This window comes from Tiliqua scincoides, chromosome 3 (assembly GCF_035046505.1).
Source record: "Tiliqua scincoides isolate rTilSci1 chromosome 3, rTilSci1.hap2, whole genome shotgun sequence".
Classification (NCBI taxonomy): Eukaryota; Metazoa; Chordata; class Lepidosauria; order Squamata; family Scincidae; genus Tiliqua; species Tiliqua scincoides.
This window is the reverse complement of record NC_089823.1, coordinates 162,846,232-162,873,945: the sequence shown is the minus strand read 5'-3', so window position 1 is coordinate 162,873,945 and position 27,714 is coordinate 162,846,232. Positions and strand designations below refer to the sequence as shown.

Sequence of the window (27,714 nt, the reverse complement as noted above, 5' to 3'; positions counted from 1 at the left end):
GGCCACTGGCTTTCACTCTCGCACTCGTGTAGTCTATGTTCCTCGAGTCCTCCTTCGAGCAGGCTAGGCTCCCCGCCCCCAACTCGTCAGCTTCGACTTTCACGAGCGACCGGCCTGACCCTCCCGGCCCCCGTAGCTCGGTAACGGAACGGAAATGGCGTCAACGAGGACCGCAACATTCAAATTGCCGGAAGCGGCGCTCGAGTGGGGCGACGTTCGAAGGAGAGCGGTGGGGTCTCCTCCGCTGCCGCCGGCGCGCGGAGGGCGGCAGTGCTGCTGCTCTGTGCCTGCGGGAGGAGCAGGAGACCCTCGGCGGCCGGCCGAACCCAGCAGCCGCTCCCAGGTGGTGAGGAAGCGGGGGGCGAAGGACAAGGGCTGCACGACCTGCAGGCTGGCTCTGAGCGGCTGCTGGGGGTGGTGCCTGGGAGGGCTGCTCATCCCCCAGGCTGGCTGGCTGCGGCTGCGGGAGGGGGATGCGCCTGCTGGCTGCTGGTCTTGGCCGCCCCCCCCCCGTGGTGTCGCCCCCCACCACTTGTTTCTGTCCATACAGTGCTTCCCTTTCCATAGGATGCTCACAGTGAGAGGCTTCTAAAAGCAGCAGCAGAGGCTGTTCTTCCTCTAGTCTAGTGGTATGGAGTAAACCAGTGGTGTGGGTCTCACCCAGTGGTATGGATACCACCAGTGGTACTTAAGGTGGTGCCCAGTGGGACTTGTGGGACTGCTGGACACCTGCCACCTGGTCCCATCATGTCTAGCCCATGTCCCATCTGTCCCATCATGTCTAGCCTCCCAACCTGGAAGTCACGGGTGGTTACATCATCGCCAGAAGTAACGGGTGGTTATGTGTTGTGTGAGGAGGTTGGTCTGTGGAACTCCTTGCCACATGATGTGGTGACAGCGTCTGGCGTGGATGTCTTTAAAAGGGAATTGGACATGTTTCTGGAGGAAAAATCCATCACAGGTTACAAGCCATGATGTGTATGTGCAACCTCCTGATTTTAGAAATGGGCTATGCCAGATGCAAGGGAGGGCACCAGGATGCAGGTCTCTTGTTATCTGGTGTGCTCCCTGGTGCATTTGGTGGGCTGCTGTGCGATACAGGAAACTGGACTAGATGGGCCTATGACCTGATCCAGCAGGGCTGTTCTTATGTACATCATCGCCAGAAGTAACAGGTGGTTACATCATCGCCCCTTACTTCCAGTTATACCTCCAATAGATGGGCTGTGCAAAGTGGTTCAGCAGAGGACAGGCACTGCTTTAGTACTTTTGGCAGCATATCTGCTTTATGACTCTTTTATCTCACTTAAGGTGCAATTCTAACCAACTTTCCAGCACTGAGGTAATGTCAACGCAATTCCAAGGTAAGGGAACAAACATTGCCTTACCTTGAGGAGGCCTCTGTGACTACCCCCCCCCCCCAACTGCAGGATGCAACATGTGCCCCAATGGCACAGCTATGCCAGTGCTGGAAAGTTGGTTAGGATTGTGCCCTTAGGCTAACAAAAGGTTTGAGGCTGATATTCTCTTTTCTGCAGAAAGAGCTGGGTTGTTCCACTGATGCTATGGGCACAATCCTAACCAGGTCTACTCAGAAGTAAGTCCTGTTTTGTTCAATGGGGCTTACTCTCAGGAAAATGGTTAGGAGTGCAGCCTATGTCTGATCCAGAATTGGTTTGAATGACTGTTAGTTTTTGGGTTTGGGGGGCAAAAGTTGGAACTGTAGGAACACTTCGGTGTTTCAGTGAAGTTGCTGGCTGTTGCCTTGTCTCTTTGACATCTGTCAAGCAGTACTGCTGTTTCCAACTTCATAGCTAGCTGTAGTTGCTGACAGATGTTGAACTTTAAAAGACTTGTAAAAGTTCCCTTTGTGGTTAAAAGCAAGTGAAACAAGTATAAAAAATGTATTTTGGAAATACTGTATATTAATCCTTAACTAATGCTTTAGTTTTGCAGAATGAATATTTGATGTGGATTATGTGCATGTGCTCTGTTCATAGATCACAATGAAAATAGAATACAAGCTCATCCTATTAATGTGATAACATTTTGTTACTTTTGAGGAGCTTGGCAGTTATTTCCAAATCTGTGCACTTTTACCTTGGAGTAAATCTTGTTGAATTCTGTGGGGCTTTTTTTTATAATCTTGCATTAGTATCGGATTAAAACTTGCAAGTTTATATTGCTCCATGTGCATATATGGTACTTGACAAAAAACAAAAGGTCAGGCTACATAGAACATTCCTTTAGAGCAGTGTTTCTCAAACTGTGGGTCGGGACCCACTAGGTGGGTCACGAGCCAATGTCAGGTAGGGCCCCATTCATTTCAATTTTAAAAAATATATATATTAGACTTGATGCTACCATGGGATGTGACTGCATTTGGGGAAATGTTATAGACCTGTACTTTTAACAAGCTACTATGTATATTCTTTTAACAATGATAGTCAATGGGACTTAGTCCTGGGTAAGTTTGGGTAGGATAGTTAAAAATTCTCCTGCTCGATGTCACTTCTGGTCATGACATCACTTCTGGTTGGTCCTGGCAGATTCTCATTCTAAAAAGTGGGTCCCGGTGCTAAATGTGTGAGAACCACTGCTTTAGAGAGCTAATGTAGCGGCTGAACTACTTATTTATCTTAAAAACTCAACTGTAAACTGGAACTTTCCTTGTTCTAATCTCATCTCACCTCACTAGGTGGCACTTTCACATGGCACTTTCTTTCAGTCTGAACCTCCCAGCTGCAGCATGGGGGCTCGCTTTGCAGGATTGTTGATAAGGATTCTATCAAGTGAATACATATGAGGTATTTTGCACAGTCAGAATGCACTACACAAATGCTAAGTAGTATTATTATTGTTTCAACAGTACTTGATTATTCTAGAAAACCGCACATATGACATCAAAGGCCACCAAGGAGATGAATATCGGCAAGTGGGGATTAAAGTCTGGAGACTCCAAATCTGAAACCAAGTTGCAAGAATATAAGAAAGAGAATGCAGCCCTGAAAAAATCTTTAGAAGACATCATTAAGAGCAAAGCACAAATGAAGCCTGATGAAAGAGAGAGGCTTTTAGAGGTGAATGAATGTTTCTAGGCTGAAACTGTTCTGTCTAGTTGATAAACTTAATGAGAGATAATGAGAGTTCACACTTTGTCAAAGTTAAGTGTGAACTGAATGCTCATTTTGAATGTTTTAAGCTCAGCAAGGCTTTCCTTTTCACTTCAACACTTGGGAATTTACAAATAGATTGGGTCTCAGAATTGCTCCTTGGCTGACCAGGGATGATTCTTTGCAGAGAATGCATGTGTGAACAACTGTGTGTACGGTGTGTGGATTAAGATCTCACAACAGCACAATCCTGTGCATGTAAGCCTTACTGTGCTTTCATACCTCAATGGACAGTCACTTGTGACAGAAGTACAACCTTAAGCCCTTTATAATAAAATACAAGGGCATGGAAACATAGTATACCCTGTTTCATCTAGGGCACTCCACTGAGAGAGCATTTTCTGACCAGCAGCAACATTAGAGCATGTGTGTGTCTAATCTGCCATTTTGTTTGCAAATTCATCTTGAGGACCATTTTACATCAATTGTATAGTTTGACCCTACATGTTGTGTGTTGGCTTTTTATAAAGCTAGTTGCTGGGAGGCAATCAGGATTGGGACCACAGGGGGTATGATCCCAATTGAAGTCATGCCTCCAATGCTCTGATTAGCTGTGGGAGATAAGCTTCCATTGGCATCAGTGGAAACTTTATTTCTGCTGTGAATAAGCTTCAGGGGTACAATTTTTGTCTGCTTCACAGCATGCTGGGAAAGTTAAATACCCCCTGCCCATTCCAATCCTGATTAGTCCTCCTTCCTCCCCCCACCACAGTCTCTATTGAATGTCTTTAAAAGCAGACATATATACAGGGCCATGTTTCATGTTTATCATATCTCTAGAGGTGTTTGAAAATGGTGTTATTTATTTTACTCAGAAGTAATCCTATTGTGTTCAATAAGACTCAGGCTGGAATCCTGTCTTACTCACTGGAAACAAGAACCTCTACATTTGGCCCTGATGTGCTCAGGCATTCTGAGCAGCTGTGTTTTTATGATAAAATGATTATACCCAAATATACCACTAAATAAGCCCTTTTCCACTTGTTTCTTGTTAGACATACTGAAGACTATACCTTTCTCATACCTAGGCACAGTGTTACAAAAATGAATATTCTAGGTCCTTAGCTTCCATTGTTTGAAACAAGAACTTTATAAGAACCCTAAAGTTGGTGATTAATAATTTTCCAAATAAGTGTGTTATGAAGACCAGCTTTTGATGCTCTTGTACCTAATAACTTCAGCCTAGCTGTTGTGCCATAAAACCTCTTAATTTTACCACTTACCTGTAATGGTCTCTTTAAGCTAGGTGGCTGTGTAGCTCAAACTCCATCAAAGCTGGAGCTCAGCATTCCCAGAAGTCCAGGGATGGCATTTAATATGATCACTATGCACTCAGAAATGCTGAGGAGCTGCCATGCAACAAGCAAGAGATATGTGCAGTGGTGCAGGAGTATCATTTACCTGCCAGTAGTTTCCAGCATAATTAACCTGTACGTATTTGTTGTACAGCAATATTTGATTTCATCATTTGTCTGGCTTATTTCTGTGGAAAAATGTCTGTGTCTCATATAGAAAATACTTGCCCTTGAAACTGAAAATGAAAAATACAGCAAAATCCTTGGAGAGAGAGAGCATGAAATTCAGCTCCTGAAAGAGAAACTGAAGAGCAGAAGCAGCCATAGTGACATTGCTGGTGTACTTGATCAACTAGAAGAGAAAACAAAAGAAGTGGCAAAGAAAGAACAGTTACTTAATTCCCTCTCGGAAGAGATGGATCGTCTGAAAAACCAGCTAGCTGCAGTTACCCCGCAATGTTCAGAGCTTGAAAATAGAGCCAATGGTATTGAGATTTCCCAGGTAATCAATGTACTTATTATAAAAGTTTCTGCAAATAAGAAATCTTCTTACGCACCCATCTCTGTGCTACTACTTGGCAATGTCAGTGGGCAGACTCTTCCCAGTCCAGTTTGGAATGGGCCTGAGTCAGATGAGTTAATTTGGATTTGAATTCTGATAGGGCCTTGATCAACCCATTTAAGCTTGTGTCCAACTTGAATTACACTCTGTTGCCACCCAAAGCCTCTGCTGCTGCCAGATCTTCTTGCTAATGTATGCTTCTTTATCCGGCAATGATAAGTTTAGGAAGAGTATCTTCTGGAAGAGGAAGGCAATCTGAGCGCTTGGATGCTTTCTGATTTGAATTTACCACAGTGTTGTAATTAATGATTGTTTGATTTCTGCTTTGGAGTAAACCAAGCACAGAAGAATACTTTGAGCACATGCTTCTACTTGCATAATCACAGTTGATAAAAGTCTGTATTTGGTGTCTTTAATACAAACTAATTAACAAATATATTTCTAAAAAAATCCAGCTTAGGGCAGGATGTCTCTGGTTTCTTGAAGGCTTCTGATTAGGTGTAGAAAGTAGGAATTTCTTACCTGAGAATTCCAGTTCTGGGAAAGGAAGGATGGCATTCCTACTGCTGGGATGCCCATCCTCCTGGGAGGCAGGACTGGGACCTTGATTGATGGATACTTCTCCCACGTGGGGGGGGCATCCCTCTGATCTCCAGTTCCGGACTTGACAAGCAGAAAAGAGAAGACCTGAATGCCCCCCCCCCGTGCCTCGGCTGTGGCCTGTCCTTAACTGCAACCAATAACTGCAACTTTGTAATTTAACTATGAACCACTTCCCGCCCTGGGCGGGGAGGGAGGGAGGTTGAGGAAGTTTGAAGTAGCAGTGCACCCCCCGAGCTGGAGAAGTGGCAGGCAGAATGCCATCCTTCCCAGAACTGGAATTCTCAGGTAAGAAATTCCTACTTTCTCTGGGAAGGAAGTCTGGCATTCCTACTGCTGGGATATACCAGAGCCAACCAGGAAGGGTGGGCCAGCAAGGGCTAACTCACTGCTTCACCACCTGTTGCAACACCTTATGCCCCTTGGCGGCGTCCGATGAAGCGGCTGAGGTTATCCGGTAGTGTTTGGTGAAAGTGTGAATTGAGGACTACATTGCAACCCTGCAGATTTCGAGAAGGGAAGGGTACCTGTCGAAGGCCGCCTTAGTAGCAGTGCTCCTGAGGGAGTGGGCCGTGATGCCCTCTGCAGACCTTCCCCCCTAGCCTGGTATGCCATTTGAATGCATGCTCTCAGCCAGCGTGCTAGCGAGCTAGTTGAGGCTTTGTGTCCCAGGTTGGAGCCCTTGTAGGTTACAAACAAGGCACCTGACTTTCGGAACTCCTTGGTGCGCTTGGCGTTGTAACAGAGTTCTGCACACATCCTGTGTATGCCACGCTTTCTCTCTGGGGTGGACTGGTTTGGGGCAGAAGGATGGGAGAATGAACTCCTGTGGAACAAGGAGTTAGCCTTCGGAACGAAGGTCAGATCCAGACGGAGGACCACCAGGTCTTTGTGGAAAATACAGAGCTTGGGGTTGATGGAGAGCATCAATTGGAATTGGAACAGTACCAATTACAGTGGGTAGGTGGCAGTAGAGCATCAGTTATCAGACTTATAAGAGTGTATGAGAGCAGCAGGCTTGTAGTGATTCTTAATTGTGGGTTCTGACCACTATGAGAATATACTCCTTTCTTGTGGAAAAAGTGTCACTGGTAAGCCAGGGCCCCCTTTATGTGCAGTATGCCGCACTATATTCATAGTACAGGTCCAGCCTATTTATACACGGATTTTTTTATACACTGATTTGACTCAACATGGATGGCCCCTGCAAGTGAGAAGGAATGTGCTGATCCCTGGAGAAGGGGAAAAATGCATCCCTTTAAATTAAGTTTAAAAAACTAAACAGTCCTTTAACAATAGCCTCCTTAATGAGGGGGGGGGGCAGCTGACAATCCATCAATCCTTCTCCAGCAGACTCCTCCTTTCCCCCAGTACTTTAAAGAAAGATACTTTGCATTGGTGAAGGGAGGGGTCAGAGTGAAGCCTTTCTAAGCACTTTGAGAGAGAATGATTGTTGGATTGTCATCTTAATGACTCTTACCTTACATCACAAAGGTCAGCAAGGCTCTTTTTAAATCACTGGAGCAAAGAAACTTGTTTTTTTAATTGATTTGTTTTTTTTTGCCATCCACTAAGTGCTTGGAATGGAACCCACGCAAATAATTAGTCTCAACCTGTAATCAAAATATCATGGCCTAGTTAAGTGCCCTAGACCTATGGATTTCAATGGGGTTAAGCATACTTAAGACTATGTTGAATTATGGTCAGGGTGTGGCTGAATATTGATAGTCTATATCAGGGGTGCTCACACTTTTTTGGCTCGAGAGCTACTTTGAAACCCAGCAAGGCCCGGAGATCTACCAGAGTTTTTTTTACAATGTTCGCGCCATCATAACATATAACATTTATGTGTACAATGTATGTTGGTGTACCTTGAGCCCCACTGAGTATAACAGGACTTACTCCTGAGTAGACATGCCTAGGATTAGGCTGTGAGGCTGCAATCCTAGCCACACTTACCTGGGAGTAAGCCCCATTGAGTACAATGGGCCTTACTCCCGGCGTTTCCTCCCAGAGGCACCTGAGGGGGGGGTCGGCACTCCGCGATCTACTCATTTTGCCTCGCGATCTACTGGTAGATCGCCATCCACCTATTGAGCACCCCTGGTCTATATTAAGGAAGTATTATCTATGGAGTTGTGATTTTTTAAATTGTAGGATTGGGTTTAATAAGTGGAAAGGCTTCTAAAGCTACATATGATATTTATTCCCCTAGTATTTTTTTTAAAGGCTTCAGATCTGAAGAGTGGTACATTTGTTTTCAGAGTACAAATGAATAGTCCCCACTGAAAATTGTTCCTGATACCAGCTATGTTTTAGTGTGTTTAGTTTACTCTGTGTTCCCTGGAAGTTCACTAACTCCTTGCCTGTAAAGTGTCAGAAGCCATCTCATTTGTCTCCAGCCAACTGTGTCATCTTGCCATCTCATTTGTCTCCAGCAAGATGTCTGAATGCAGAACTATGATATACGAGCATACACTATAGCCAGAGGCAGTCTAAAACAATTTTATTGTTTTATGAATGGTGGTGTTATCCTAAAAGGGGGAGGGGAACTGAAAGTGGTGTTATGTTTCTTTATGCCAAATTAGTATTTTAATCAATTTTAAAGCATTTTTATCAAGTGTAATCAGTCATATAGGTAGTATACAGGTTGTCCCTCATTATCCACTGGGGTTCCTTTCTGGAACCCCTAGTGGCTTAAAACAAATCTGTGGATTAAAAAAACAGTGGAAAATAGATTTAAAGACCCACTTCCAGGTTTCTTGTCCCTCCGTTGCTCCTAATGAAATAAGGTCATTTGATTCTGGGACATATGATACCATAAAATGTGTTAAATAAAAGCAGTTTTAAAAATTTTTAAAAAGTGCATCCCTTTACAATTGTGATTTAAAAAACTGCTTTTCTTACTGTTATAGAGAAGCAGTCTAATGCAAAGGATCTCCTGCCCTTTGCCTGGCTCAGCTGAAGAATGGAATGATTGCTTGCATGACTATCTCTCTACAACAGTGAGAAAAGCAATTTTTTTAAACTGTGATTTTTAAAGGGATGGATTTTTCCCCTTCTGCAGGAATCGGCACATTCCTTCTCATTTGCTGTGGCCATTCCCTTTCCAATTGATCAAGGAATGGTTGCCTACTCATGAGTAAATGCGCAATGTGGCTCTTTCATTTTCCATAGGGCTCCATGCATTTTCTTTGGCAGCTTCTGAGCATGCTCAGAAGACTCTCTACTGCCAGTTAAAGCAACAGAACTCTGAGGGAGTTAGGGGCTTAAACAGTCAGAAGTACTCAGACCTGATGCTCCGCAGCCACTTTAATAGGTACATTTCTTGAACAGGATATCATGTTTTATCAGCCTTATTTCATGTTATAGCAGTGTTACTTTGTTTGTACCATTTTAGACTGCCCCTAACTATAGCATACAGTCTAGCATATATCATACTCAATTAAATGAAAGTTTCCTGTTCTCAAGTGATGCTATACAAGGCCCAAGTCATGGTGATGTGTGTGTATTTACAGAAATGTGATCTAGAAGACAGGGTTGCCACTTTCTGCAAAGTCAGGGAAATTGGTCTGAAGTCAGGGAAATTGTGATTAAAATATATTCAAAGCAGTGGATGTTTAAGCTGCTGCTGCCAGAGCATGGGCTGTTCTTGTGGCAACTGGAATAGAGAAGTAGCAGAATCCAAGTAAAACTTAATGATGCCCTTTCCCGGCTCCACCTTTTTCCCTGCTCCACTGCCAGCAACCAGCTGAATGTGCTTGTTGAGCTCTGTCCTTGCAGGATTTCCAAAGTCTGCCTGTAGAATTTGCAGAGCAAGGCTAGTTTAAACATTTAGCAATCTACAAACTTGAAACATCTGGCTGTTTTTATCCCTGCCTGCTGGTACTGCATTAACTTGCATATTAAGATGAGCATGTTTTTGGGTCACTCTTGTGTATGGAATGGACATTTTGTCTCCTGCCAACCCAGCAGAGTTGCAAATGAGTTTTGCTGCTGCTGGATTTCACAGACAACTAGCAGTTTCTGCTCTGCACCATGCAAAGTAAGTTTTGCAAATGTGATTGCTTGTTCCTGCTGGAGTTTACAGAGCACCAGGTCTCTCACCCTCTTTCCTGACTTCTCCCATGCATAAAGGTAGCAAATGAGGGTTGTCTGCTTCTCTAGACTGCAGAAATTCCACCTCCTTTCTTGCTGCTGGTCTGTTCATTACACTTTATGGAACATGAAAGTGAAACTTTCCCAGCTTTGGAAAGTTCCTACTTGCCAGAAAACAAATCTGCTAACATCTTGGTGTCAGGCAGGTGGTTCTGTGTATAGCTGTATCTGAAACCACATTTTGAAGATGGCTTCCAAGAAGACAGTTTTTAAAATGCAGTGGTTAGATTTCAAACTTCATTCTGATTTCGTTCCATGGCTATCACCAGTTGCTGGAGACATATGCAAAGGTTATTATAAAGTATGCTACAAAACCTCTGAACTAAGTAATATGGGAATTAGAGCTGTGGAGTCTCATGCACAAGGACCATTACGTCAGAAGAACCTGAAAATTAAATCAAGTCAACAGTCCCATCGCAATATGTTTGTATCATGGTGTAATTTTTGGTGCAATTGCAAAACAGATGTTGCTGCAGTTAATGTTGAAAGAAACTGATACTAAATCTCTTACTTTGACAAATATTTTTGCAGTTGAGACTTGTGTAGTTGTAGAGCGGAACATTTCATTAAGCCTTGCATTAATGCAACACGATCTATTCATTTTTTAACTTGTGGTTATATTTAAATGGTGGTCAGGGAAATTGACAAATGTTGGTCAGGGAAAGTCAGGGAAATGAAAAATAAAATTTTAGTGGCAAGCCTGGAAGACCAAGTACCGCATTGCCTTGGAAAAATGACAAATATTTGGATTAAATCAAGCACAACAGATACTTAAACATGTGTTTTGTCCTGTATTTTCAAGAGGCATGCACTCCCATTAAATGAAATTAAACTAATTCTGGTTTGCTTATTTTTTTTAGGAAGCTGCTGCAAACTGCTCTGGATCACCAAGAAATGAAAATGAAGTTGAAATGCAACTGAAAGATGTAAGGCTTTATTGAAAGCATTTTGTGTATATTCTAGAGAAATAACTCGGGCTGCACACTGACTTGAATGCTCCATTGGCCTCAATGAGACTTAAGATTATTACACAGTAAATATGGGCAATTCAAACTAACAACTGGATTCCTATGCCCATGTACCTGGAATTTGTTTTAAAACTCTTCATCATGCCACTGGGTGATCTATCCAAAAGTGGTTTACAAAGCAGATAAATTAATTGGGGGATCTGTGTTGAAGACCATCGCAGCAACACCACCCTCAGCCCCTTCCAACAAAAACTGAGCAAAAAATGTCAGGTTTTAAAAACCTCTTGAAGGAGTGCAGGGTTGGATCCAACAAAACCTTAGTTAGAACAAGTCATCCTAAGAGTCATCAGCACCACAGGGAAGGTCCTGTTCCTGGTGGATGCCCATTGCATGTCTGAGGGCAAGGCTTAAGTTGACTCTTGGAGGCATATGGGGAGACAGTCCTGAAGACAGCATTGTTCTAAACTCTTTAGGGCACTAAAAGTCCCTTGAATTGATCCAGGAATCAAATTGCAAACACTGTGATTGAAATAATTGGCATAATATGATCCTAACAAGCAGCCGTGGTTAATGACCAGGCTGCTGCATTTTGTACCAATTGAAGTTTTCAAAGGCTTTTCATGAGCAGTCCCAGGTAGAGGACGTTACTGTAGTCCATCTGAAGTTACCAGTACATGGATAGTTATGCTGAAATCAGACCTCTCCAAAACAGGCCAGAAGTAAATCCCACTCTGGTGAGTGGAGCCTACTTTCAAGTAGAGGTATGGAAGTTAAACCTAACACACTAAACTTAAGGACATGAAACAGACGAACTTTGCTAAATCAGACAGCGTTCTATCTAGTGAAGTCTTTGTTTCCAACCATGGCTAAGCCAGAAGCTTGTGGGTTTCCCAGAGCAGCTCTCATTGTTTGTTCCCAATTCCAGATGAATCTGCTTAAAAACCGGGGGAGGGGGAGAGTGATGAAGCAGGGACATCTTGGGAAAGATATACACTTGAAGACTTTGTTCAAATATAAGTGACGGATTAAACACTGAGAACAGTGGTATAGCTTGTACTATATGTGACACCTATTAAAAGAATTGGTGGTAGCTTGGGACAATGACTGGAATGTTGTATGGGACTATAAGTAATAATGTAGCAAGTTCCTGAAGCATGGGGCGGGAGCCTTCTGACTCTTCTAGAGCAGCTGCATGTGTCTAACAGTTATGTGGATAATTGAGACCTGTAAAACACTTCATGTAAACAAATGTTACGGGAAACCAATAAATAGAATTTGTTTGCCATCTCTGCTTGGCATTATGCTATTGACAAGTGCATGTTGGTGAACTGGAATTCCCCCCACATGACCTGTGTTCATATGTCTTTAAATGTACCCATTCAAAGGCGGGTGTATGTTCCTGATACAGTGCCTAATGTACAGAGGCAGAATTCTTGCATTAACCCTTCATAGAATTTGTGTGAATCCAGTTTGGCTGCTCTTTAACTTATTGAACTTTGAAAAAATATCTTAAAAGAGCTGCTGTGTTCACTGCATTGTCCATAGGAGTTTCTCAAAATGTGCACTGTTTGCAAGACATTAGCTAACTGCATCTACAGATGGCATGCACATCTTGTTCTATCTTTATGAGGTTTTCCTGATCTTTTTTTACAAGTAATTTCAGTTGTTTGTATTTCTACTTCCTGACCTCTGCACTGCTTTGGGAAAACTTGTGTTGGTGACACCTCTGTACATTATGAAGTGTATTTTTTGTGCATATGCCCTTTGATTGTGCTGGGCACATGAACTGCAAAGTTCTTTTTTCTTCTCCTGCCAAGCACTCTCTCCATTTTACTGACCCAGTGGTTTGAAAGCTATGGAACCTTGCTATGCTGCCACCATTCAACAATTTAATCAGGCTGCCCAGAATATCTTAAACTTCAGTGATATCTGCATATCTGTCCAGTGTGCCGAGAGCAGGGGTCTCCAAACCCCGGCCCCAGGGCCAGATGCGACCCAGGGCAAGCCTCTATCCCTTGAAAGTCTCCAGCCCACTCAACTGAACACGACCAGAGCTGTGCACTGGTTGTGTCTGGAGGGTGTTCTGAGGGCCAAAGAGGTTGAATGAATAAGCCCATTCCTTCATTTATTCACTCATCTAAGTTCCATCTCTAATTTATTTATTTAAATTTCTTTCTGGCCCTCAACACCCCACCAGATATTTGATGCGGCCCTCTGGCCAAAAAGTTTGGAGACCCCTGACCTAGAGCAAAGCAGAAGAGTGTAGGCAGAGGTGGAAACTTCAAGGCACAGTACACAGTTTAAAGGAAACTGAATTTCCTCTATTCTGAATTTTCTAATAGCAAAAGGAATAAAATGCTTCAAAATTTGCAAAAGGCATAACACAAGCAGGGTCTCGGGTAAGTACGCACTCATAAGAACAGCCCTGCCAGATCAGGCCATAGGCCCATTTAGTCCAGCTTCCTGTATCTCAAAGAACTTCCCAGAGTTCTTTGCATTCGAGCCATTGGGAAGAGGGAGAGAATGGCTAGCTGCTGTTGTTTTCAAGAGCATGTCAGTCCCAGAATAAATAAGATTTGTGCTGTTTCTGAAACAGAAGGTGATTTTAAATTAAGAGCTCTTAAGTATTGAGGCAGGAAAAATATGAGCTCCCACAGAGTAGTTTAACAGGAAGTAGCACATTCCTATAAAGGACAGGTTGGTTTTGAGTGTCTTATATTATGGTGGTCCTATTGGTGGAAGAGGAGCAGGATGGGGAACTTGAGGCTACTGTCATTGATTGACTGTGACCAGGAAAAACATACAAGCCAACCAGTTGCTTAAGAAGGGAGTGCATTGGCTTTTGAAAAGATGAAGGAGTTTGAGCTCGGTTAGACAAATGTGAAGTTTGCTCGTGCACATATCTGAACTTTAATCATTCAGATGTGCTAAGGACTCAATGTTACTACTATTCAGAGCCTTGATATGAAACTACATATACTGACTACTGCTTCATTCCCGGGGTAAATGCTCAAACTTGTTTCAAAAGTCAAATTGACATGTATTTTAAAAATTTCTTTCAGTATTTGTAGTGAAATTTTGCCAGACTCCTTGAAGAGACTTGGGGTAGGCAGACGTATATTTTATTTAACAAAGCAATCTGAAGACTGGGAAGCTGGTCTTAGGAGCTGTTTACAAGGGAAGTGTTTTCCTTCACAGAATCTTGGAGTGGTTGAGCAAAAGGACTTGGTTGAGAAAAGCAGTTGAACCTGTGAGGGAGGCAGAAAGATGGAGAGAGTGTGATTTTGAGCTGGGTCCAAGGTGCAGTTATAACACAGATTACACTTCTAGGGAATAAAGGATAGTAGAATGGACAGACTCTAAGCAAGCTGCTGTTTATTGATTTTGTTCTCATGTATACCCTAAGGCAGGAAAGATATTGATATCCTAGGTCAGCAGTTCCCAAACTTATCATGGTCATGGCACCCTTTTGCAGCGGCCTCTTCCCAACTCTCCCGGGTGCCGCTGATTTGGATCACGTGAGATTGGTGGTGGGTGGGACAACCAGGAAGAAGAGGCCACTGGAAGCATCTTGTAGTGCCACTATGAGTTTGCTGAGCACCCTCAGGTGCCGCAACACACAGTTTGGGAACCACTGCCCTAGGCATTGAGATAAAAAAACTACAAGATCTGAGAGTTTCAGAGATCCTGCCCTTTGAAGAAACTTGAGTTGTGTTTACACTTCTAAACGTTCTATAAAATATTCAGAGTTATATACAAACATCCTAACCTTTGGTTATGGTGTAGAAATTCACAACCTTCTTTTGTTATATCTCCTAAATAAATGCATGTACTTGGAAACAGGGGCCTCGCTTTTTCAATGAAAATGAACTAGTCATCTTCATGGACAGAACTTAGGATGGGGCTCTCTGTTTGGGTGACTAAACAGTCTGTACTGGTTCTGTCAATGCATAGATTCAATTGTAAATTTTTTCAGGTAAAGCTAACAATGCAGAAAGACCATGATGGCAATGATGTTTTGCTTTGCATACATCCTTTCAGTAAAGGGGTTTTGTGCGTGGGGTGCGTTTTCAAAGACTGGAAAAGATACTGGGTGGCAAGTATTTCCAAGTTGTTGGTCTTTCTGTCTTTCTTGTTCTTTGCCCTAAAGGCTTTGGAGAAAAACCACCAGTGGTTGATATATGACCAGCAGCGGGAGGCCTATGTCCACAGCATTTTGGCAAGGATCTCTGAACTAGAGCAGCAGTTGGAAATTGTCAACCAAGAGCAAGCAAAGGAATCCAGGACAGAAGGTATTGATTTGACTCTTCATATTGAACAGAACTAACAAGCGTTACATTATATTGAAGACTTTTCTGATCTGGGTATTCTGTTAGCAATGAAAGCTTTAAAAGATGAACCTGCAATCCTCTTTTTCTCTGACACGTATACTCACCTAGTGCAGTGGTTTCCAAACTGTGCACTGTGGCACATAAGGGCGCCATGATAAACTCATAGGGTGCTGCAGGATGTTCACAGAGGCCTCTTCTACCCTGCTGTCCTGGGAACTGTCATCTTGGTTCACGCGAGATCTCATGAGATCCAAGATGGTGGCACCCATCTTCTTGACTTTCCCAAGATGAGCTGGGAAGATGCCACACAATCCAAGACGGTCACACCCAAGAGAGCTGGAGAGAAGAGGCTGCAGCAAAACAATGGCACCATGACCACACTAAGTTTAGGAACTGCTGCCCTAGTGTAAAATCTGTTGCCTCCGGAAAATGTACTGATCATTGCTTAGTTACCAGTTTTGTTTTTTCTCCTCTCTGACTGGGCATTCTTCATCCTGCTTAACACTCCCAGTGTGCCAGTTTTATTTTGCAGCAGACACATAAAAGTGTGTTTGTTAGGTGTGGATTTTTAAATACACATAATTAAAAAGTATTCATAGGGTGTGTGCATCTTCTATAGAGCAGGAAAAACTCTGGGGAACTACTTGTAACCTGTACCAGCAAATTTGTCACTATAACTTATAAATATCAGGTTTGTACCTGGACAATTACCTGTATTAACTTTTTGTTGCATAAATGCATTCATTAAACAGTCATAAATCTATTGCTGCAATAAACCTGTACATAATGAAACCTACAAGGTCCTATTATCAGCTCCCTACTGGTTCTATGAATCCTCTGTCTTCAAGGGATTGGCATTCTTAGGGACACCAGGAATCATAATGGAGTTAGCCTTGTGTTCATGTATAGTTTTTTAAAGCATTTGTTCTTGTTGTATTGAGCTTGGGCAACCTTTTCAGATGCTGGATTTCTCTTCTCCCCTCCCCCCCCCGTCTCCCCAGTTCAGGAAGCCCTTTGTTGCTATCTCATGGCTATCAAGCCTTACCTGGGGGTGACAGTCAGAGCCCCTCTGTTTGAGGAATCTGGTAGGCTGCTCCTTACCTTGCAAGTCTACCATGTCATTACAGAGGCTGGGGGCAGGAAACAATTTCTGATTTTTGTCATGGAACAGGTAGCCAAGAGAAGCATCTGGGCGAGTTCAGCAGCAGGGCGAGGAGGCCAGGGCCCCATACACTGCCCTTCCTCTTCCCTTCCCTGGATAGAGGGCTGCTATCCAGTGTACGGTTTTTAAAAGGACCCCTAAATAAAACAACAACAACAACAACAACAAAAAAGCTATGCAGTCAGACAGCCAGCAGCAGGGTGGGGGCTATCCAGTGTTCTGCATCGAGTGCCACATGTATGATTATATGCCTCTGGGGCATAAGTCATGGGTGTGTCCTCGGTGCAAGCAGCTCCAGGCTCTCAGGGAACGCGTCTGCTCCCTTGAAGCCTTGGTGGCCGACCTGGAGAAGCGCAGGCAGCCAGAGGAGGACCGTGGGGAGACTTCCGGGGACGATCAGGCTTCGTCCCAACCTCAGGCGTGCAGCTCCTCGGCTGCCCGGTTGGGAAGTCTCGGGACTGGAGGACGTCATCCTGGAGAGGAGGGAAACAATCCCCTAGGGAGGATCCCTTCTCCAGGGGATGGGCCCGTATCCGAGCGCACTCGGGATACTCCTCGGCGGGAGGGGGGTCGGGGGCTTCTTGTAGTGGGGGATTCGATTATTAGAAACATAGAGAGGGGGGTTTGCGACGGATGTGAGGACCGCATGGTGACTTGCCTGCCTGGTGCGAAGGTTGCGGACATCACTTCTCGTCTAGACAGGCTAGTAGACAGTGCTGGGGGAGAGGTAGCGGCTGTGGTGCATGTCGGCACCAACGACGTGGGTAAGTGTAGCTGGGAGGTCCTGGAGGCCAAATTTAGGCTTTTAGGCAGGAAGCTGAAAGCCAGGACCTCAAAGGTAGCGTTCTCTGAAGTGCTACCTGTTCCACGCGCAGGGCCAGCTAGGCAGGCGGAGATCAGGGGTCTCAATGCGTGGATGAGACGGTGGTGTAGGGAGGAGGGGTTTAGATTCGTTAGGCACTGGGGAACGTTTTGGGACAAGCGGGGCCTGTACAAGAGGGACGGGCTCCATTTGAACCAGAATGGAACCAGACTGCTGGCGCATAACATTAAAAAGGTGGCAGAGCAGCTTTTAAACTGATCCCTGGGGGAAGGCCGACAGGAGCCGAGGGGCATCCGGTTCGGGACTCCTCATCCCTATGGGATGAGGATGGGGAGGTTAGAGAACAACAAGACAAAGGCAGGGTAGGAGAAGAAATTGGGAAAGGTAGGGTGAAGGGATGTGATAGACGGTTTGGCACAATGAGAGGATGCGGGGACAAAGGAGCAAATAAGCAGCCCATCCTGGGGCATTCCGTGTATAAATGCTTTTATGCGAATGCCCGAAGTCTACGAGCAAAGGTGGGAGAACTGGAATGTCTGGTGACAAGGGAAAATATTGACATAGTGGGCATAACGGAAACCTGGTGGAATGCGGAGAATCAGTGGGATACCGCAATCCCGGGCTATAAACTCTACAGGAGGGACAGGCAGGGGCGTGTTGGGGGTGGGGTGGCCCTTTATGTTAAGGAAGGGATAGAATCCAGCAAAGTAGAGATTGAAGGTGGGTCCGACTCCACCGTAGAATCTCTGTGGGTTAAATTACCAGGCTTGTGCAGCAATGTAATACTGGGGGCGTGCTATCGTCCTCCAGACCAGAAATCTGATGGGGACCTTGAAATGAGGAAACAGATCAGGGAGGTGACAAGGAAGGACAGGGTTGTAATCATGGGGGACTTCAATTATCCTCATATTGACTGGGTCAATTTGTGTTCTGGTCACGATAAGGAAACCGGATTTCTTGACGTGCTAAATGACTGTGGCTTAGATCAGCTAGTCAAGGAGCCCACCAGAGGACAGGTGACTCTGGATTTAATTTTGTGCGGTACGCAGGACCTGGTTAGAGATGTAAACGTTACTGAGCCATTGGGGAACAGTGATCATGCTGCGATCCGTTTTGATGTGCACGTTGGGGGAAGAATACCAGGCAAATCTCTAACAAAAACCCTTGACTTCCGACGGGCGGACTTCCCTCAAATGAGGAGGCTGGTTAGAAGGAGGTTGAAAGGGAGGGTAAAAAGAGTCCAGTCTCTCCAGAGTGCATGGAGGCTGCTTAAAACAACAGTAATAGAGGCCCAGCAGAGGTGTATACCGCAAAGAAAGAAGGGTTCCACTAAATCCAGGAGAGTGCCCGCATGGCTAACCAGCCAAGTTAGAGAGGCTGTGAAGGGCAAGGAAGCTTCCTTCCGTAAATGGAAGTCTTGCCCTAATGAAGAGAATAAAAAGGAACATAAACTGTGGCAAAAGAAATGTAAGAAGGTGATAGGGGAGGCCAAGCGAGACTATGAGGAACGCATGGCCAGCAACATTAAGGGGAATAATAAAAGCTTCTTCAAATATGTTAGAAGCAGGAAACCCGCCAGAGAAGCGGTTGGCCCTCTGGATGGTGAGGGAGGGAAAGGGGAGATAAAAGGAGACTTAGACATGGCAGAGAAATTAAATGAGTTCTTTGCATCTGTCTTCACGGCAGAAGACCTCGGGCAGATACCGCTGCCCGAACGGCCCCTCCTAACCGAGGAGTTAAGTCAGATAGAGGTTAAAAGAGAAGATGTTTCAGACCTCATTGATAAATTAAAGATCAATAAGTCACCGGGCCCTGATGGCATACACCCAAGGGTTATTAAGGAATTGAAGAATGAAGTTGCAGATCTCTTGACTAAGGTATGCAACTTGTCCCTCAAAACAGCCATGGTACCAGAAGATTGGAGGATAGCAAATGTCATGCCTATTTTTAAAAAGGGAAAGAGGGGGGACCCGGGAAACTATAGGCCGGTCAGCCTAACATCCATACCGGGTAAGATGGTGGAATGCCTCATCAAAGATAGGATCTCAAAACACATAGACGAACAGGCCTTGCTGAGGGAGAGTCAGCATGGCTTCTGTAAGGGTAAGTCTTGCCTCACAAACCTTATAGAATTCTTTGAAAAGGTCAACAGGCATGTGGATGTGGGAGAACCCGTGGACATTATATATCTGGACTTTCAGAAGGCATTTGACACGGTCCCTCACCAAAGGCTACTGAAAAAACTCCACAGTCAGGGAATTAGAGGACAGGTCCTCTCGTGGATTGAGAACTGGTTGGAGGCCAGGAAGCAGCGAGTGGGTGTCAATGGGCAATTTTCACAATGGAGAGAGGTGAAAAGTGGTGTGCCCCAAGGATCTGTCCTGGGACCGGTGCTTTTCAACCTCTTCATAAATGACCTGGAGACAGGGTTGAGCAGTGAAGTGGCTAAGTTTGCAGACGACACCAAACTTTTCCGAGTGGTAAAGACCAGAAGTGATTGTGAGGAGCTCCAGAAGGATCTCTCCAGACTGGCAGAATGGGCAGCAAAATGGCAGATGCGCTTCAATGTCAGTAAGTGTAAAGTCATGCACATTGGGGCAAAAAATCAAAACTTTAGATATAGGCTGATGGGTTCTGAGCTGTCTGTGACAGATCAGGAGAGAGATCTTGGGGTGGTGGTGGACAGGTCGATGAAAGTGTCGACCCAATGTGTGGCGGCAGTGAAGAAGGCCAATTCTATGCTTGGGATCATTAGGAAGGGTATTGAGAACAAAACGGCTAATATTATAATGCCGTTGTACAAATCGATGGTAAGGCCACACCTGGAGTATTGTGTCCAGTTCTGGTCGCCGCATCTCAAAAAAGACATAGTGGAAATGGAAAAGGTGCAAAAGAGAGCGACTAAGATGATTACGGGGCTGGGGCACCTTCCTTATGAGGAAAGGCTACGGCGTTTGGGCCTCTTCAGCCTAGAAAAGAGACGCTTGAGGGGGGACATGATTGAGACATACAAAATTATGCAGGGGATGGACAGAGTGGATAGGGAGATGCTCTTTACACTCTCACATAATACCAGAACCAGGGGACATCCACTAAAATTGAGTGTTGGGCGGGTTAGGACAGACAAAAGAAAATATTTCTTTACTCAGCGCGTGGTCAGTCTGTGGAACTCCTTGCCACAGGATGTGGTGCTGGCGTCTAGCCTAGATGCCTTTAAAAGGGGATTGGACAAGTTTCTGGAGGAAAAATCCATTATGGGGTACAAGCCATGATGTGTATGCGCAACCTCCTGATTTTAGGAATGGGTTAAGTCAGAATGCCAGATGTAGGGGAGAGCACCAGGACGAGGTCTCTTGTTATCTGGTGTGCTCCCTGGGGCATTTGGTGGGCCGCTGTGAGATACAGGAAGCTGGACTAGATGGGCCTATGGCCTGATCCAGTGGGGCTGTTCTTATGTTCTTATGTTCTTATGTAAGCGGTACCCGGCATCCTGTCCAGGTCAACCAGCCTGTTCCCCTAGTCTAGGCAAGTGATGCTAAGTAACTTTAAAATTGACTCTCTAAACAGGACTAGTTTAGGTGCCTTTCGTTGAGAGATTGGCCCCGTAGACCTCTGTGATGTCAATTTCTTCTCTTCCAAATGAAGGGGCAACTGAGAGCCAAGAATGAAATTGCATGCTTGTGCTAAAATCAATGTGAGTTTGCCTTGGACTTCCATAGCAGTAGGCTTGTGTTCTTGGAGAGGAGGAAAAAAGTCCTTGAAAATTATCCTATGGCATGGCATTCCTAGAAGGGTATGCCTGGCCTTCTGAAGGCAGGCAGTGAATAATTCTGGTGCATGCACTTCGTTGTATTACCGCATTGTGACTATATTTGAATGTAAGCTACCTTGAGTATGCTTTTGTGCTGGGGGAATGGTATAAACTTCCTGACACTAGTTTTGACAGCGCATGATGCAGTCACCTTGTTGAATATAACATTTGGTCAATGACTGGGTGGGTGATTGTACATGTACATATGCCACCTTTTGAGTTTCATACCCCGCCTTTATTCTATTATGAGTGTAGTGAGAAATTCAGGAAGCTGCAAGGGGCATTGAAATAACTGATCCAAGGTTGGCACGTGAAGAACTTCTATGTGACTTATACTCATTTCTGGGATCATTTTTGTTACATCAGCATACAAGAGATTAACAGTATATTCCTATGCATATCAACTCAAAATTAAGTTAAATGAGATTTACTCCCAGGTAAGTGTGCACAGGATTGCAGCCTAAATTGAGCTGGTGTTAGCTTCTGCTATCATTCCCTTTGTATTTCTGAGGTGCACCATGCTACTCAAAGAATCTTTGTATATTTTTTCACTATTGTATTTTGTGTGTCTCTTGTCCTCCTGCAAGGAAAAAGCCAAAGAAATTATGAATATTTGTTGGCAGCTGCCAGCAAAGATCTTGAGATAGAAAGGCATACTGTGGCCCAGTTGCATTTTGACCTAAATGAATGCAAAAGGAACTATGATGAAGCCGCTCAAGAAGTGATGAATTTAACAAGCCTGCTGAAGTCTCAACCGCAAATTGACCTGCAGGCTCTCCACAGCGAAAACCACCTTAAAGAACAGATGCTGCAGAGGCTTACACGTGAAAATGAGGTTACCAGAGCAAAGCTTGAAGAGGAGAGAACACGGACGCAAGCTTTCTCATCTCAGGTTGGTCTATCACAGTCACTGTCCGTAATTATGATTCCTGACAGCCCTTGAAATGCCACAAAACATCCTACAATTTTAACACATAAAATCAATAACCAGCAATAAGCAATAATTTTGTAATGAAATCAATAGTATGAAAGGGTCCAAACAGTTCACAGTGGAGAGATATTTTAGTGAACAAAATGGGCACAAAAGCAATAGAACACTAAGAGCAATATAAATAGAATAGCATTCAACAAGAACAACGAAAGAAATGGATGCAGACAGAATTTGCAGTGTTAATAAATCAACAGTATTGAATTGTCAGTGGACTGTATCTGAAGGTTTCCTTGAACCCACTGATGGAGCTTAATGTACTCATGGTATATAAAAAGTTCATGGTTCAAACATAGTTGTGCTATCACTTATTTAATGTCACTTTATTAGACATGGGTTTTGCATCTCAATTAACCTTGTACTAGAATATCAGACCAGTGATTTACCTGCTATCTGCAAATTATCTGTACCAAAGAAAAGTCATGACTTGAGAAATTCTTCTGAAAACATCACCAATGAGAGAATGTTTCATGAATGTATTGTCCTTAAGAGTGTATTGACTCTATTCCCAAAAGAGTGATTTCCAACCAGTTTTGCAGACCGGGGCAGTGTTGTCAAACATGTTGCTGTGTATTTGTAGGAATGTATAAATAAAATCCTGCTTCTCTTTTTCAGAGTAGGTTTGGTTACCAGTAGAAGATAGAATATTTTGTTCAGTATGGAAACTGCAGCAAACACTTTGGCAGCAAAGTGCAGCAAACACTTTGGTGCCAAATGGGGTGGAGGGATCTGCAGGGAAGTTCTGTAAAAAGAGGGAGCCTTGAATCATGCTGAGAAATCTACATTTGGGGAAATTCTGCCTCTCCAAAGCCTGCCCTGCTTCCAGATTTTGCAGGATAAAGGGCTGCATGTGCCCACTACCTTCTGCTGCCAACAGATGTTGGTAGTAGACAGCAGCTTGCAGTAAGTCATCAGGCACTGGATGAGAGTGAGGCTGAAGGAAAGCAAGTGGTAGCCTTAAGAGGAGATAGAATTGTGCTAGGAGAATATTTACTCTCAGGTGTGTGTTCTTCAATCCTAGTCCTACCCCATCTCCCAAATCTTGTAATGTCGAGGAGGGAGTAGCTCCTTATTTGGTTGTCCAGCAGAATGCAGCTTCAAGGACACAGCCCACAATGTAGAGAGTACACAGACACAAGGAAATCCATCACCATTTCAGTCTGTATTTATAAGTTTACAATAACAGCAGCAGCATAGCAAAACATACAACACACATGACCACCAACGACCCACACATGAGGGCTCTCACAGTCTCTTATGAAGCTCTGTGCATGAATCAGGATGGGTGGTGCCTCCTCCTCCTGCCACACCCTGTCTCATGCATGCCTCATCAGCTAGCTCACTCTACACCTTGAGTACTGGTGACTCAGCACTTCACAAACATTAGGCCCTACCTTAGTCAGGCCTGCAAATTTATCCTGGATTATGTTCTAACCCTGACATGTAAACTGTACTCCTTGGTGTTTGAAAGATCATAGGGTGGGGGGCAATTTGCTGGAACCCAATTTGATTAACCCCCCCACCCCACCCAACTAGGCATTTTTCTTCCATATCTTTAAACTGGATGTGCATCCAAATGTATTTCTGAATGTGGATGCTGTCTGTGAAATGCACACTTGGATGCACCTCTGAATTCCTGTCCGTAGGGGGTGTGCACTTTGAATGCACTTTGAAGTGCATATTCCTTTGAAAACAATGCAGTGCAAATAATGCTATCTGTACTTAGATATTGGTCTGATTTAGGACCACTGTAGCTGGTTCCTTCCATGTGTGGGTCGTCTTGCCTAGATAGTGAGATGAAGCATGAGATGGAGAAGGTAGGAGGAGAAAACTTCCTAAAAGTAGGAACAAAATGTGAAGTGCATGAAAATTTTATCACTGAACTATACTTGCATTGATTTTATTTGGAAGTGTCTTATACAACTATTTGTTAATGTAGTCTTCTGTATGTGTTGTAGGTTGAACTGCTTCACAGGTCTTTGTTAAATGAGCAAGAGAAACACACAAAAATAGCAGCTTTGGAACAACAGGTATGGCATTACAATGTCTAGATGGTATATAACTTTTCAAGTTTGTCTTTAATCCTAGTTTTGTTGTTGCGTTAGCAACCTAATATTTTTTCTATTATTTGAAAGATATTGCATATTTTGCATAGTAGCTATTTGTCTTGGTGTTAACTTCAGGCTTGCTGATAATGTAAGTTCTGAATAGAATAAGAACTCAAAGCATCATGCTTTCAAAATCAAGAACTAAATTCCAACATAGTCTGAGTTGACCTCTGTTTTATTGGTCTTCTATAGAAAAAATTATTTTATTTAAGTCACATGACCAGAAGTTTAAAACTGGACATACAGACAAAATTGCATGAGTCCCTTTAAAATAACTTCTAATCATAGCATGTAACTGACAATGTATAGGAAAATTTTTATTTTTCATCCAATGGTACTTACCAGATCCAAGCATGCACATCTGACTTGGAGAATGAAAAACTTGATCGCCAGAACTTGCGGCATCAATTGAATAAAGTTCTTAAACTGCTGGGCAAGTCAAAGGAGCAAAAAACTGGTCCTGAGCCCTTGGTAAGTACTTCGTTTCCTCTTTCTGCCTAGTAGTGTGCAAATCTAACTGGCTCTAGGACTGAGTTGGTTGTCTTGTAAGTATTCTGTGGGTTTTCATCTGTACTATATTGAACATTTGCTTGTATTTTTGAAACAGAAAACTTTCTTGTGGAGAAGGTTAAGCATGTTTGTCTGCTGCACTTGGACTGTTCTTGATTGGATTAATTCCCACAAGTGCCAGCTATTGGTTCAGGGTCTCCATCACCTCCCCAGCATCAGTTGAAAAAATGAGGTAGAATTGTCCTTGGCATATTGCAGTTCAAATCGCTGGACAACTTCACTCAGCCATTTCAGGTGTATGTTAAATAGCAGATGGGGTAATGTGGAACCTCTCAGTCAGTCAAGATCCAGGAGGTGGAACAGAAGTCTCCTAGTACCACTTTCTGCAGTTTGCCATCAGAAGTGAATAGTATCTGCACCAAGCAATACAGAAGGATACTGTCATGGTGGAAGAGGGCAGAGAGAATTGAGGCAACAAGGGCTTCCTTCCACTACAGTTCCTGTCATCCCCTCAGCCAACCGCCACCCCATCCTTTTGACCCTAGTCCATGTCCAAACAGTTCCTGTGTGTTATCCAGCTAAACCCCCCCCATGTCCAGCCACCCCACCTTTGAGCAATTCCAAGGCTCCTGCAGGTGGAAGGGGGTGTAGGGAAATGTGCTTTTTCCTGCCCTGACCAACCTATGATGGGGTTGAGTCTTCCAGAGGACCTACCCCAAATCAAAAGTCTGCCACCACTCCTTCAGTGTTGCACTCCCAAACCACCAGTTTCCCTTCCAGAAAAGGCTGAAGGTAGCCCTTCCTTTCATGTCTTGGCATGGTAGCTTAAGTGGATGGACATGGGTGGATTTAGAACACTGGTTTCTCTGAATCCCAGGCAAGCGAACACACACACAGAGGACAAACCATTTCAAAGGAAACTTTTATTGCTTAAAATTGTCCTGCCATTAGTAAGTAAGGAGGCCCTCTGAAAGGGGCAACCTCAGGAAAGTAAGAGATACAGATACAAGCTTTTTAAAAGCTATGAGAAAACAAAATCTAACTTTCTAAGCTTACAGCATAGTCTGTTCTAAAGTCCTTGTCAGGCCTTTGGCATCCCAGGCCCTGAATTGTTGTAAGTCAGGATGTGGCAGGAGGGGCCTTGATGTCCAAGTCTGGTATGAAATGTAAATTAAAGGAGCAGCAGCTTCACTGTCTATGTTGCTGATTAGCAATCAGCTGCACCTATTACAGGTGGGAGTCATGTGACTTGGGGACAGATGTGTGCAGAGTCACGTAGGCTATGGTGGAGCGGTGCAGTGCACCACTGGACAGCCAATCAGAGTGGGTCACAAGACTGTCTTGTGACTATGAGGTCACCCTACTCTGATTGGCTGGCCCCGGTATATATGGGGCAAGCACAGACACCAAGGTGTGGGTTGTTGTGGTGGAGTTTCTGCGTGCTGGAGTTTCTATGTACTGATTTGGACTGCCTTCTTGTGACTGACCTGCTGTATCCCTGACTTCTGGAGCTTTTGACTGACTACTCTTCTGCCTGCTCCTTTTACCATTACCTGCTTCTGCAACAAACAAGCCTGTGTCTGCTTCTTTAGCTCTGTTTGGGATCGCTTGCTTCTTGTACTGTCTTCCTATGCTCCCGAGCCACTCTGCTATCGGGAAAGCAAGGGCTATCCTCCCCTACTGACCTGACAGTCCTGCCATACAGGGTTAACATAAGAACAGCCCCACTGGATCAGGCCATAGGCCCATCTAGTCCAGCTTCCTGTATCTCACAGCGGCCAACCAAATGCCCCAGGGAGCACACCAGATAACAAGAGACCTCATCCTGGTGCCTTCCCTTGCATCTGGCATTCTGACATTATGAGTTTGTTCATTGTTCAGTTGGGCAGTGTATCCCGCAGCAAGTGTGGCCCGGAAAAGGCACAGATGGGCTCTCTCATCATATTTATAGTTAGATAGCTCAATCAAAAGACTAATTATTCTTGAAAAATAAGAATTGAGAGGGACCAAACTAGCGCAGTTACTATATGCAAATACTAGCTGTTTTCACTATAATGCATCTAGCTATATTGTTCCATAAAGCAGTACTGACATATACATGAGATTAAATACATTTCTGGTTACACATATTTAAATTGACAAATTGACACTGTTTTCTGTTTCAGAAGCATCCTGAGTATGAACGTATAGAAGTCTTACACAATTTTGAGACTGCCTTTGAAGACAAGTTGATCATACAAGATAAAAGGTCTTCACCAAAACGCTCCAATCTTCTTGATGAAAGTTTCTTAGAGTGTCCCAAATGTAAAACACGATATCCCACAAGCCAGCATAGGGAGTTACTAGCTCATATTGATTTCTGTGCAGATTAAATACAAGAGCAATCTTCTTGGTATCATTACATCCAAATGTTTTAACTCAAAATAATGACTCTTAAAAAAACTCATAAATATTCTATTAATGTTTCAACTGAAACATTGTGACTTTATAATCCTATATTTTATTGTTTAAATAAGAAATTAGTCTTAGGACTGACTGCAAGGACAGTAAGTTTTGCTTCAGACATGGTGTCTTAAATTCTAAAACTACTGATTGTATTTGCACTGTTAGGACCAGCAGAAGTGTTCAATTGGTTTGATTAGTTTTAATGGCCAGACATCCTATGCAAATATACAACAAAATGACTGACATACGACTCGCTAGCTTGAGGACATCTGTTTTTATTTGAGTGACCTGAGATATACTGCTTCATGCTTGTCTTCAGAAATGTACTTTAATATTGTGAGGCCCTCTAACACTTGCAGAAAGAAATGCCTCTAGTAAGACTTTGGAATAGGCAATATTTTAATATGAGAGGATAACAGTTGGGCATAGTAGATGGGCATAGCTATTTTCTACTGTGTTTTCTGCAACAAAAAAATTGCTCAACTTCATTGTGTCAAAGTGCTCCTTAAGACTGTTGCAGCCATTTTTGTTTTCTTGAAGTACACTCCTGTTAGCTCTTGGGTATCCTGTGGCTGAAAGCTAGGGGTATAATTTATTGGAGAACGTGTAGAAGGAAATTGTATTTAAAATAAAATGGAATTGGCTACATTAGCAGTATCTTACCTGTGTCTTTTTAGTAGTCAAATAGCTATGATGCAAATCAAATTCTTTGTCTCTGCAATAGTGTTTGTAGTGTGTCCGTAGTGCCCCCTTGTCTAGCCGCACCAGATGATTCACAGG

At 43.8% G+C, this 27,714-nt stretch overlaps 1 protein-coding gene across 4 annotated transcripts; it reads left to right on the top strand.

Annotated features, from left to right (window-relative positions):
* The first annotated feature begins 196 nt into the window (after nt 1–196).
* On the top strand, nt 197–27,542 carry CEP55 (centrosomal protein 55). Of its 4 annotated transcripts, none has more exons than XM_066620883.1 (9): nt 197–343; nt 2,870–3,080; nt 4,686–4,970; nt 10,649–10,714; nt 14,907–15,048; nt 21,471–21,775; nt 23,830–23,901; nt 24,325–24,450; nt 26,658–27,542. In XM_066620883.1, the coding sequence occupies exons 2-9, from the start codon at nt 2,898–2,900 to the stop codon at nt 26,859–26,861; spliced, it is 1,383 nt and encodes a 460-aa protein (XP_066476980.1). In that variant the 5' UTR covers nt 197–343; nt 2,870–2,897; the 3' UTR covers nt 26,862–27,542. The 4 variants fall into 4 exon arrangements, with proteins under 4 accessions (XP_066476980.1, XP_066476978.1, XP_066476979.1 ...); XM_066620881.1 differs by having other exon boundaries at nt 26,655–27,542; XM_066620882.1 differs by having other exon boundaries at nt 197–346; nt 26,655–27,542.
* The last annotated feature ends 172 nt before the right edge of the window (nt 27,543–27,714 follow it).

Excerpts from the sequence above, each read along its gene's own strand:
- CEP55 (XM_066620881.1), top strand. The coding sequence starts at position 2,898 with ATGACATCAAAGGCCACCAAGGAGATGAATATCGGCAAGTGGGGATTA. Across the intron at positions 3,081-4,685 it reads AAAGAGAGAGGCTTTTAGAG|AAAATACTTGCCCTTGAAAC; the intron begins GTGAATGAATGT and ends TGTCTCATATAG. Across the intron at positions 10,715-14,906 it reads TTGAAATGCAACTGAAAGAT|GCTTTGGAGAAAAACCACCA; the intron begins GTAAGGCTTTAT and ends TTTGCCCTAAAG.